The 13,017-nt window shown below is 48.5% G+C and overlaps 1 protein-coding gene across 1 annotated transcript in view; it reads right to left on the reverse strand.

The window, feature by feature from the left end:
- fndc3a (fibronectin type III domain containing 3A) overlaps window positions 1-13,017 on the reverse strand; it is a 110,708-nt gene that overhangs the window by 20,021 nt on the left and 77,670 nt on the right. Inside the window, 4 exon segments of the mRNA XM_046296291.1 lie at window positions 1,367-1,472; window positions 4,120-4,238; window positions 8,459-8,527; window positions 9,395-9,533. Coding sequence (XP_046152247.1) covers window positions 1,367-1,472; window positions 4,120-4,238; window positions 8,459-8,527; window positions 9,395-9,533 — 433 coding nt within the window.

Consider the following 13,017-nt stretch of genomic DNA (forward strand, 5'->3'; position numbering starts at 1 on the left):
AACAGACAGCTTGACAACAGACAGCTTGACAACAGACAGCTTGACAACAGACAGCTTGACAACAGACAGCTTGACAACAGACAGCTTGACAATAGACAGCTTGACAACAGACAGCTTGACAACAGACAGCTTGACAACAGACAGCTTGACAACAGACAGCTTGACAACAGACAGCTTGACAACAGACAGCTTGACAACAGACAGCTTGACAACAGACGGTCTTCAGGTAACAGACAGCTTGACAACAGACAGCTTGACAACAGACAGCTTGACAACAGACAGCTTGACAACAGACAGCTTGACAACAGACAGCTTGAAAACAGACAGCTTGACAACAGACAGCTTGACAACAAACTCCCCCACCACAATGTGTCTGCTAAAATAGCATATATAATATTAAAGCCAGTTATTCCTTGGCACCAAAAGAGAATAAAATATGCCCACATAAAGTGGTTGTAGTGCAGGTTGGCATGGTGACAGAGGGGTGGTAGTGTAGGTTGGCATGGTGACAGAGGGGTGATAGTGCAGGTTGGCATGGTGACAGAGGGGTGGTAAGTGCAGGTTGGCATGGTGACAGAGGGGTGGTAGTGTAGGTTGGCTTGGTGACAGAGGTGGTAGTGCAGGTTGGCATGGTGACAGAGGGGTGGTAGTGCAGGTTGGCATGGTGACAGAGGGGTGGTAGTGCAGGTTGGCATGGTGACAGAGGGGTGGTAGTGCAGGTTGGCATGGTGACAGAGAGGTGGTAGTGCAGGTTGGCATGGTGACAGAGAGGTGGTAGTGTAGGTTGGCATGGTGACAGAGAGGTGGTAGTGCAGGTTGGCTTGGTGACAGAGAGGTGGTAGTGTAGGTTGGCATGGTGACAGAGGGGTGGTAGTGCAGGTTGGCATGGTGACAGAGGGGTGGTAGTGCAGGTTGGCATGGTGACAGAGGGGTGGTAGTGTAGGACAGAGGGGTGGTAGTGACAGAGGGGTAGGGGTGGCATGGTGACAGAGGGGTGGTGACAAGAGGGGTGGGTGTAGTGTAGGGGTGGGAGTGTAGGTTGGCATGGTGACAGAGGGGTGGTAGTGTAGGTCGGCATGGTGACAGAGGGGTGGTAGTGTAGGTTGGCTTGGTGACAGAGGGGTGGAAGTGTAGGTTGGCTTGGTGACAGAGAGGTGGTAGTGTAGGTTGGCATGGTGACAGAGGGGTGGTAGTGTAGGTTGGCATGGTGACAGAGGGGTGGTAGTGTAGGTTGGCATGGTGACAGAGGGGTGGTAGTGTAGGTTGGCTTGGTGACAGAGGGGTGGTAGTGTAGGACAGAGGGGTGGTAGTGTAGGACAGAGGGGTGGTAGTGTAGGTCGGCAGGGGGGATGGCAGAGCTACTCACCCCAACGTAGCTGCACCTCTCTGGCCTTGGGCTTGCCCACCACGCGGGGCGGCTGGCACTGCCCCGGGGGCACCGCGGGAGTCTGGATCTGCAGAGTCTCTGACAGCTGGAACATAACAACATGCTGATGAGAAAACACCACCACAATTACAAGACGACATTCTACTTGGATAGAAGACCCCTCCATCTGTATATACAGTCAGGACAGCCTCTCTCTCTGCCTTTACAAACCCATTTCTATTTAAATTATACAACTGATGAAAAAGAATGACGTGAATACAGTATCCATTGACAATGTAAAACTACACTGCATATTACCGCCATGTTGATCTGCTGTGTTAGTAACAGTTAAATCTCCTTTTCTGTGACAGCCACCCAACATGTGAATGTTCTGTCACATTATTCTGCCCCCCCCCACACGCCAACAACAATACATTTAACCAAAACAACAGCTTGGCATCGTGAGTCATGTTTCTCGGAGTCTATCTAAGCCGTCATGAATATGAGCCATTAAAGCGAGAGCATCATATAACAGCTGATCTGGCTAATTAACAATCAGCACAGGTTCCTACGCCGTGCGACCAGGGCTAACTGATTACAGCTGTCTGGCACGTACATATGATATGCCAAATGGCACCCTATTCCCTATGTAGTGCACTACTTTAGACCAGGGCTGGCAGCCTATTCCCTAAGTAGTGCACTACTTTAGACCAGGGCTGGCAGCCTATTCCCTATGTACACTACTTTAGACCAGGGCTGGCAGCCTATTCCCTATGTAGTGCACTACTTTAGACCAGGGCTGGCACCCTATTCCATATGTAGTGCTCTACTTTAGACCAGGGCTGGCAGCCTATTCCCTATGTAGTGCACTACTTTAGACCAGGGCTGGCAGCCTATTCCCTATGTAGTGCACTACTTTAGACCAGGGCTGGCACCCTATTCCCTATGTACACTACGTTAGACCAGGGCTGGCACCCTATTCCCTATGTACACTACTTTAGACCAGGGCTGGCACCCTATTCCCTATGTAGTGCACTACTTTAGACCAGGGCTGGCACCCTATTCCCTATGTAGTGCGCTACTTTAGACCAGGGCTGGCACCCTATTCCCTATGTAGTGCGCTACTTTAGACCAGAGCTGGCACCCTATTCCCTATGTAGTGCACTACTTTAGGATCAGGACTGGCACCCTATTCCATATATAGTGCGCTACTTTAGGACAAGGGCTGGCACCCTATTCCCTATGTAGTGCGCTACTTTAGACCAGGGCTGGCACCCTATTCCATATATAGTGCACTACTTTAGACCAGGGGTGGCACCCTATTCCCTATGTAGTGCACTACTTTAGACCAGGGCTGGCATCCTATTCCATATATAGTGCACTACTTTTTAACCAGAGCAATAGGGGCTAAAATAGAGTCCTAAGTAGTGCACTAAATAGGGAACAGAGTCGTGAAGAAGATCATTAATAACCTCCACATGAAGAAATCAGATGAACGACAACCTCGTATTAGAGACGGGCCAGAAATAGACGGCATGGACACCACTGGGATACTACTGCTAGAACCATTCATCATTATGAAGCAGAGGAACTGATGACACAGCTGAGAGAGAGAGACGTGGAAATAGAACGCTAGAGAGAGAGAGACATGGAAATAGAAGGCTAGAGAGAGAGACATGGAAATAGAAGGCTAGAGAGAGACATGGAAATAGAAGGCTAGAGAGAGACATGGAAATAGAAGGCATGGAAATAGAAGGCTAGAGAGAGAGAGAGACATGGAAATAGAAGGCTAGAGAGAGAGAGAGACATGGAAATAGAACGCTAGAGAGAGACATGGAAATAGAAGGCTAGAGAGAGACATGGAAATAGAACGCTAGAGAGAGAGAGAGGAAATAGAAGGCTAGAGAGAGAGAGAGACATGGAAATAGAAGGCTGGAAATAGAGGCTAGAGAGGAAATAGAAGGCTAGAGAGAGACATGGAAATAGACATGGAAATAGAACGCTAGAGAGAGAGAGACATGGAAATAGAGACATGGAAATAGAAGGCTAGAGAGAGAGACATGGAAATAGAAGGCTAGAGAGAGACATGGAAATAGAAGGCTAGAGAGAGACATGGAAATAGAAGGCTAGAGAGAGAGACATGGAAATAGAAGGCTAGAGAGAGACATGGAAATAGAAGGCTAGAGAGAGAGAGATAGAAGGCATGGAAATAGAAGGCTAGCATGGAAATAGAGAGAGAGAGAGAGACATGGAAATAGAAGGCTAGAGAGAGAGAGACATGGAAATAGAAGGCTAGAGAGAGAGAGACATGGAAATAGAAGGCTAGAGAGAGAGAGACATGGAAATAGAAGGCTAGAGAGAGAGAGACATGGAAATAGAAGGCTAGAGAGAGAGAGACATGGAAATAGAAGGCTAGAGAGAGAGACATGGAAATAGAACGCTAGAGAGAGAGAGACATGGAAATAGAAGGCTAGAGAGAGAGAGACATGGAAATAGAAGGCTAGAGAGAGAGAGACATGGAAATAGAAGTAGAAAGATATACATAAAGAGCCATGCAAATAGAAAGTTCTAGAAATTGAGCTATTTTGTTGTGTTAGTTATATCACGAGTGACAGAGATATAACGGTGAGAAACGTCACAGACAGGAAGTAGACGAGGCTGGTCTAAAGCTCTCGAGGCTGCGCGGACTGTGTGTGTTGTTCACTCCAGTACATGCAGAGGTGTGTGTGTGTGGTGCAGTAAGGCTGACTCACTGGGCTTTGCCCCCCCTCACTCATGCAGTAAACTCTGGTCTGGTAGGAGTGGCCTGGCTTCAGCCCCTCACACACATGTTCCATGGCTGGACCACTGTACGCCAGCTCCCACGACACACCTAGAGGGACACACACACACACACACACGGACAGACAGACGCGGACAGGCAGACAGGCAGACAGACAGACGCGGACAGGCAGACAGGCAGACAGACAGACGCGGACAGGCAGACAGGCAGACAGACAGACGCGGACAGGCAGACAGGCAGACAGACACGCGGACAGACAGACAGACGGACAGACAGACACGCGGACAGACAGACACGCGGACAGACAGACACGCGGACAGACAGACAGACACGCGGACAGACAGACAGACAGGCGGACAGACAGACAGGCAGACACGCGGACAGACAGACAGACAGCGGACAGACAGACAGACACGCGGACAGACAGACAGACAGACACGCGGACAGACAGACAGACAGACACGCGGACAGACAGACAGACACGCGGACAGACAGACAGACAGACAGACACGCGGACGGACAGACAGACACGCGGACAGACAGACAGACACGCGGACAGACAGACAGACAGACAGACACGCGGACAGACAGACAGACACGCGGACAGACAGAGACACGCGGACAGACAGACACGCGGACAGACAGACAGACAGACAGTCAGACACGCGGACAGACAGACAGACACGCGGACAGACAGTCACACGCGGACAGACAGACAGACACGCGGACAGACAGACAGACACGCGGACAGACAGTCAGACACGCGGACAGACAGACAGACAGACACGCGGACAGACAGACAGACAGACACGCGGACAGACAGACAGACAGACACGCGACAGACAGACAGACACGCGGACAGACAGACAGACAGCGGACAGACAGACAGACACGCGGACAGACAGACAGACAGACAGACAGACACGCGGACAGACAGACAGACAGACACGCGGACAGACAGACAGACAGACACGCGGACAGACAGACAGACAGACACGCGGACAGACAGACAGACAGACACGCGGACAGACAGACAGACAGACACGCGGACAGACAGACAGACAGACAGACACGCGGACAGACAGACAGACACGCGGACAGACAGACAGACACGCGGACAGACAGACAGACAGACACGCGGACAGACAGACAGACACGCGGACAGACAGACAGACAGACACGCGGACAGACAGACAGACACGCGGACAGACAGACAGACACGCGGACAGACAGACAGACAGACACGCGGACAGACAGACAGACAGACAGACAGACAGACAGACACGCGGACAGACAGACAGACAGACACGACAGACAGACAGACACGCGGACAGACAGACAGACACGCGGACAGACAGACAGACACGCGGACAGACAGACAGACACGCGGACAGACAGACAGACACGCGGACAGACACAGACACGCGGACAGACAGACACAGACACGCGACAGACAGACAGACAGACACGACAGACAGACACGACACGCGGACAGACAGACACGCGGACAGACAGACAGACAGACACGCAGACAGACAGACACGCGGACAGACAGACACGCGGACAGACAGACAGACACGCGGACAGACAGACAGACACGCGGACAGACAGACAGACAGACACGCGGACAGACAGACACGCGGACAGAGACACGCGGACAGACAGACACGCGGACAGACAGACAGACAGACACGCGGACAGACAGACACAGGACAGACAGACAGACACGCGGACAGACAGACACGCGGACAGACAGACACGCGGACAGACAGACACGCGGACAGACAGACACGCGGACAGACAGACACGGACAGACAGACAGACAGCGGACAGACACGCGGACAGACAGACAGACACGCGGACAGACAGACAGACACGCGGACAGACAGACACGCGGACAGACAGACAGACACGCGGACAGACAGACAGACACGCGGACAGACAGACAGACACGCGGACAGACAGACAGACAGACACGCGGACAGACAGACAGGCAGACACACGCGGACAGACAGACAGACACGCGGACAGACAGACAGACACGCGGACAGACAGACAGACAGACACGCAGACAGACAGACAGACACGCGGACAGACAGACAGACAGACACGCGGACAGACAGACAGACAGACACGCAGACAGACAGACAGACACGCGGACAGACAGACAGACACGCGGACAGACAGACAGACACGCGGACAGACAGACACGACACACAGACAGACAGACAGACACGCGGACAGACAGACAGACAGACACGCGGACAGACAGACAGACAGACACACGCGGACAGACAGACAGACAGACAGACAGACACGCGGACAGACAGACAGACAGACAGACACGCGGACAGACAGACAGACAGACAGACACGCGGACAGACAGACAGACAGACAGACACGCGGACAGACAGACAGACACGCGGACAGACAGACAGACACGCGGACAGACAGACAGACAGACACGCGGACAGACAGACAGACAGACACGCGGACAGACAGACAGACACGCGGACAGACAGACAGACACGACAGACAGACAGACACGCGGACAGACAGACAGACAGACAGACACGCGGACAGACAGACACGCGGACAGACAGACACGCGGACAGACAGACACGCGGACAGACAGACACGCGGACAGACACAGACACGCGGACAGACACAGACACGCGGACAGACACAGACACGCGGACAGACAGAGACACGCGGACAGACAGAGACACACGGACAGACAGAGACACACGGACAGACAGAGACACACGGACAGACAGAGACACACGGACAGACAGAGACACACGGACAGACAGAGACACACGGACAGACAGAGACACACGGACAGACAGAGACACACGGACAGACAGAGACACACGGACAGACAGAGACACACGGACAGACAGAGACACACGGACAGACAGAGACACACGGACAGACAGAGACACACGGACAGACAGAGACACACGGAAAGGTGAATTCATCTCCCAGTGTCTGGTGGAAAGCAGACTGAACCAGGTTATTGTCCTGCTGAAAGGTGAATTCATCTCCCAGTGTCTGGTGGAAAGCAGACTGAACCAGGTTATTGTCCTGCTGAAAGGTGAATTCATCTCCCAGTGTCTGGTGGAAAGCAGACTGAACCAGGTTATTGACCTGCTGAAAGGTGAATTCATCTCCCAGTGCCTGGTGGAAAGCAGACTGAACCAGGTTATTGACCTGCTGAAAGGTGAATTCATCTCCCAGTGTCTGGTGGAAAGCAGACTGAACCAGGTTATTGTCCTGCTGAAAGGTGAATTCATCTCCCAGTGTAGATTTGGCCTTGTGTTTCAGGTTATTGTCCTGCTGAAAGGTGAATTCATCTCCCAGTGTAGATTTGGCCTTGTGTTTCAGGTTATTGTCCTGCTGAAAGGTGAATTCATCTCCCAGTGTAGATTTGGCCTTGTGTTTCAGGTTATTGTCCTGCTGAAAGGTGAATTCATCTCCCAGTGTCTGGTGGAAAGCAGACTGAACCAGGTTTTCCTCTCTGATTTTGCCTGTGCTTAACTCCATTCCATTTATTTTGTATCCTGAAAAACTCCACAGTCCTTAACGACTACAAGCATACCCCCATAACACGATGCAGCTACCATCCTGCTTGAAAATATGAAGAGTAGTACAGTGTGTTTTGTTGGATTTGTCAACTTGTCAGCTCGGGGATTCGATCTTGCAACCTTTCGGTTACTAGTCCAACGCTCTAACCACTAGGCTACCCTGCCGCCCCATTACCAAGCAGAGTGTGATCAAGGTGTCTGTTACTAGTCCAACCCTCTAACCACTAGGCTACCCTGCCGCCCCATTACCAAGCAGAGTGTGAGATGTATCAAGGTGTCTGTTACTAGTCCAACCCTCTAACCACTAGGCTACCCTGCCGCCCCATTACCAGGCAGAGTGTGAGATGTATCAAGGTGTCTGTTACTAGTCCAACGCTCTACCCACTAGGTTACCCAGCCGCCCCATTTCCAAGCAGAGTGTGAGATGTATCAAGGTGTCTGTTACTAGTCCAACCCTCTAACCACTAGGCTACCCTAACCAGGCAGAGTGTGAGATGTTCACTGTTACAGTCCAACGCTCTAACCACTAGGTTACCAGCCGCCCCATTCCCAAGCAGAGTGTGAGATGTATCAAGGTGTCTGTTACTAGTCCAACGCTCTACCCACTAGGTTACCCAGCCGCCCCATTTCCAAGATATATATATATAATATAAAATAAACAAAATAAATATATAATATATATTTATAATAAATAAATGTGATTGATTTGCAGTTGAAACTTACCGCTTAGTCCCTCAGATATCTCCACCACGTATTTGGTTACTTCCGCCCCTCCATTATCTTTAGGAGGTTCTAGAGACAGAATACAACAACCACTTCCTGTTACGGTTCGATGTCTCTATAGCTCTGTTAAAACCTGTTATGGATCGATGTCTCTATAGCTCTGTTAAATCCTGTTATGGATCGATGTCTCTATAGCTCTGTTAAATCCTGTTACGGATCGATGTCTCTATAGCTCTGTTAAAACCTGTTATGGATCGATGTCTCTATAGCTCTGTTAAATCCTGTTATGGATCGATGTCTCTATAGCTCTGTTAAATCCTGTTACGGATCGATGTCTCTATAGCTCTGTTAAAGAGTCATGAGCCAGCTGGCAATATTTATAGACAATAAGGTCCATCCCAAATGGCACCACCCTAATTCCCTATATAATACACTACCTCTGACCAGGCCAGTACTCTTGATCACACCAAAGGTGGCCAGTACTGTTGATCACACCAAAGGTGGCCAGTACTGTTGATCACACCAAAGGTGGCCAGTACTGTTGATCACACCAAGGGTGGCCAGTAGTCTTGATCACACCAAGGGTGGCCAGTACTGTTGATCACACCAAGGGTGGCCAGTACTGTTGATCACACCAAGGGTGGCCAGTACTGTTGATCACACCAAAGGTGGCCAGTACTGTTGATCACACCAAAGGTGGCCAGTACTGTTGATCACACCAAGGGTGGTCAGTACTCTTGATCACACCAAAGGTGGCCAGTACTGTTGATCACACCAAGGGTGGCCAGTGTTATCAACAGACATGAAAACAAACAAAGCTCTGGTAGCACAGATGTATTGGTGAGAGGGATTTTGATCTGTATCACCGTTGCGAGTAGACATTTCTTTGTGTGTTTGAGATGATGATGATGATTGTGTATGTGTCTCTCTACTCACCCCATGCCAGTCTGAAGGAATTGGGCAGTACCCTGCCTTTGATGACAGGTCTACATGGTCCTCCTGGTCTGTCTGGACAGGTAGTGAACTCTGCCACCTGACTGGGGTTACTCTTTCCCTCAGTGTTGTAGGCTGCCACCTGCAGGACGGGAGGAGATACGGCAGCATTCAGAAATCACAATCATAGAAAAGGAAAAACAATATATACATTTTTTTATATGTGTACAGTGGGGCAAAAAAATATTTAGTCAGCCACCGATTGTGCAAGTTCTCCCACTTAAAAAGATGAGAGAGGCCTGTAATTTTCATCATAGGTACACTTCAACTATGACAGACAAAATGAGAAAAAAGAAATCCAGAAAATCACATTGTAGGATTTTTAATGAATTTATTTGCAAATTATGGTGGAAAATAAGTATTTGGTCAATAACAAAAGTTTATCTCAATACTTTGTTATGTACCCTTTGTTGGCAATGACAGAGGTCAAATGTTTTCTGTAAATCTTCACAAGGTTTTCACACACCGTTGCTGGTATTTTGGCCCATTCCTCCATGCAGATCTCCTCTAGAGCAGTGATGTTTTGGGGCTGTTGCTGGGCAACACGGACTTTCAACTCCCTCCAAAGATTTTCTATGGGGTTGAGATCTAGAGACTGGCTAGGCCACTCCAGGACCTTGAAATGCTTCTTACGAAGCCACTCCTTCGTTGCCCGGGCGATGTGTTTGGGATCATTGTCATGCTGAAAGACCCAGCCACGTTTCATCGTCAATGCCCTTGCTGATGGAAGGAGGTTTTCACTCAAAATCTCACGATACATGGCCCCATTCATTCTTTCCTTTACACGGATCAGTCGTTCTGGTCCCTTTGCAGAAAAACAGCCCCAAAGCATGATGTTTCCACCCCCATGCTTCACAGTAGGTATGGTGTTCTTTGGATGCAACTCAGCATTCTTTGTCCTCCAAACACGACAAGTTGAGTTTTTACCAAAAAGTTATATTTTGGTTTAATCTAACCATATGACATTCTCCCAATCTTCTTCTGGATCATCCAAATGCTCTCTAGCAAACTTCAGACGGGCCTGGGCATGTACTGGCGTAAGCAGGGGAACCCGTCTGGGACTGCATGATTTGAGTCCCTGGCGGCGTAGTGTGTTACTGATGGTAGGCTTTGTTACTTTGGTCCCAGCTCTCTGCGGGTCATTCAATGTTTTGACCCCTAGTTGCACCACACTTTCCCAAACCATCTTGCTGCTCAATGTGTAAATGTTCAAATCAAACCAAATCAAATACAACCAACTGTGAAATGCTTACTTATAAACACTTAACCGTAACAGTTAAGAAAATATTTACTAAACAAACTACAGTATAAAAAACATAACATGGACTACTGTGGTCTGCTTGAAACATGTAAGTATTACAGACTTGGTCAGTTTGCCAGGTGGTCCGTGTATGCTCTGAGTACATGTCCTGGTAATCCGTCTGGCGTACCTGCGGCCTGGTGAATGTTGACCTGTTTAAAGGTATTACTCACATTGGCTACGCAGAGCGAGATCACACATTCAGAGGCGGGTTACCCACAAGCCAATGAATTCTCACAAGGCACCTGTATCTGCAGCCCCTGTATCTTCATCTCCTCTTCACACGAATGATGGGGATTTGGGCCTGGTGCGGGAACAACAGTATAAACTGTACTGGGTTTTACGTTGTAAATGTGTCTGCAACTTTGTGTACTGCTATTTTGGCTAGGTCTCTCTTGAAAAATAGATTTTTCCTTTCAATGTGACTAACCTAGTAAAATATAAATATATCTCTGTCACAATACTATCATCTGTTTGCATAGATACTGACCTAAGTCAGTCGCAATGCCAAACACGCCCATTGCCAAAGATAATGTCAGTGGTCTTTCTGAGTTAAAGGGTAGGTAGCATAAACATAACCACATGTGACCTATAGATTTGCATTAGTATATGCGTCATGTCCCAATGCAAAGTTAAAACTCACTTTTTATATATATTTTTTATGCGAGTTATTACATAAAACCCGATCAGCATTCCGTAGTCATGTCGGAAAATGTTTTCCTAGGGTGATAATATGGAGAACAAGGCAAGCCAGCCTTGTATGTAAACCCCAACAGAAATGACTTCAACTGTTTCAAGGCAAGCCAGCCTTGTATGTAAACCCCAACAGAAATGACTTCAACTGTTTCAAGGCAAGCCAGCCTTGTATGTAAACCCCAACAGAAATGACTTCAACTGTTTCAAGGCCAAATTGTTTGCACTCATGACTACTGGCTTCAACTGAATTTTCAGACAACTTTAAGAGCATATACTTTCTAAATCAACTTTAAAAAGGTTGCTAGCCAACTAAGCCTGCTAACTTTAAATTAGCACTGCATGAGTCAGCTAGTTGCTATCAACAGATACATTAAAGTAAAACACAGATTAGGAAACACATAATAATATAATAATAATAATATATGCCATTTAGCAGACGCTTTTATCCAAAGCGACTTACAATCATGTGTGCATACATTCTACGTATGGGTGGTCCCGGGGATCGAACCCACTACCCTGGCGTTACAAGCGCCATGCTCTACCAACTGAGCTACAGAAGGACCACATAATGCCATCTAACCAGTTATCAAAGAATGTTTGCTACAAATATAAATGCAACAACTTTAAAGATTTGACTGAGTTATATAGTACATATAAGGAAATCAGTCAATTGAAATACATTCATTAAGCCCTAATCTATAGATGTCACATGACTGGGAATACAGATATGCATCTGTTGGTCACAGATAACAAAAAATAAAATAAAAATATTTTAAAAAACAGGTAGGGGCGTGGATCAGAAAACCAGTCAATATCTGGTGATACCACCTATTACCTCGTGAAGTGTGGCATGAAGACTCCAGAACAGCTAATCAAATGGCTACCCAGACTATTTGCATTACACCCCCACCTTTCTATGCTTATCTAATAACTCTACCCATGTGTACATATTACATGACACCGTGGCTCCCTCCAAGTTGTCTCTGTACCGGTACCCCCTGTATATAGCCTCCACATTGCCTCTGTACCGTAACACCCTGTATATAGCCTCCACATTGCCTCTGTACCGTAACACCCTGTATATAGCCTCCACATTGACTCTGTACCGTAATACCCTGTATATAGCCTCCACATTGACTCTGTACCGTAACACCCTGTATATAGCCTCCACATTGACTCTGTACTGGTACCCCCTGTATATAGCCTCCACATTGACTCTGTACTGGTACCCCCTGTATATAGCCTCCACATTGACTCTGTACCGGTACCCACTGTATATAGCCTCCACATTGACTCTGTACTGGTACCCCCTGTATATAGCCTCCACATTGACTCTGTACTGGTACCCCCTGTATATAGCCTCCACATTGACTCTGTACTGGTACCCCCTGTATATAGCCTCCACATTGACTCTGTACTGGTACCCCCTGTATATAGCCTCCACATTGACTCTGTACTGGTACCCCCCCTGTATATAGCCTCCACATTGACTCTGTACTGGTACCCCTGTATATAGCCTCCACATTGACTCTGTACTGGTACCCCTGTATATAGCCTCCACATTGACTCT

This window comes from Oncorhynchus gorbuscha, linkage group LG13, assembly GCF_021184085.1.
Source record: "Oncorhynchus gorbuscha isolate QuinsamMale2020 ecotype Even-year linkage group LG13, OgorEven_v1.0, whole genome shotgun sequence".
Taxonomy (NCBI): domain Eukaryota; kingdom Metazoa; phylum Chordata; class Actinopteri; order Salmoniformes; family Salmonidae; genus Oncorhynchus; species Oncorhynchus gorbuscha.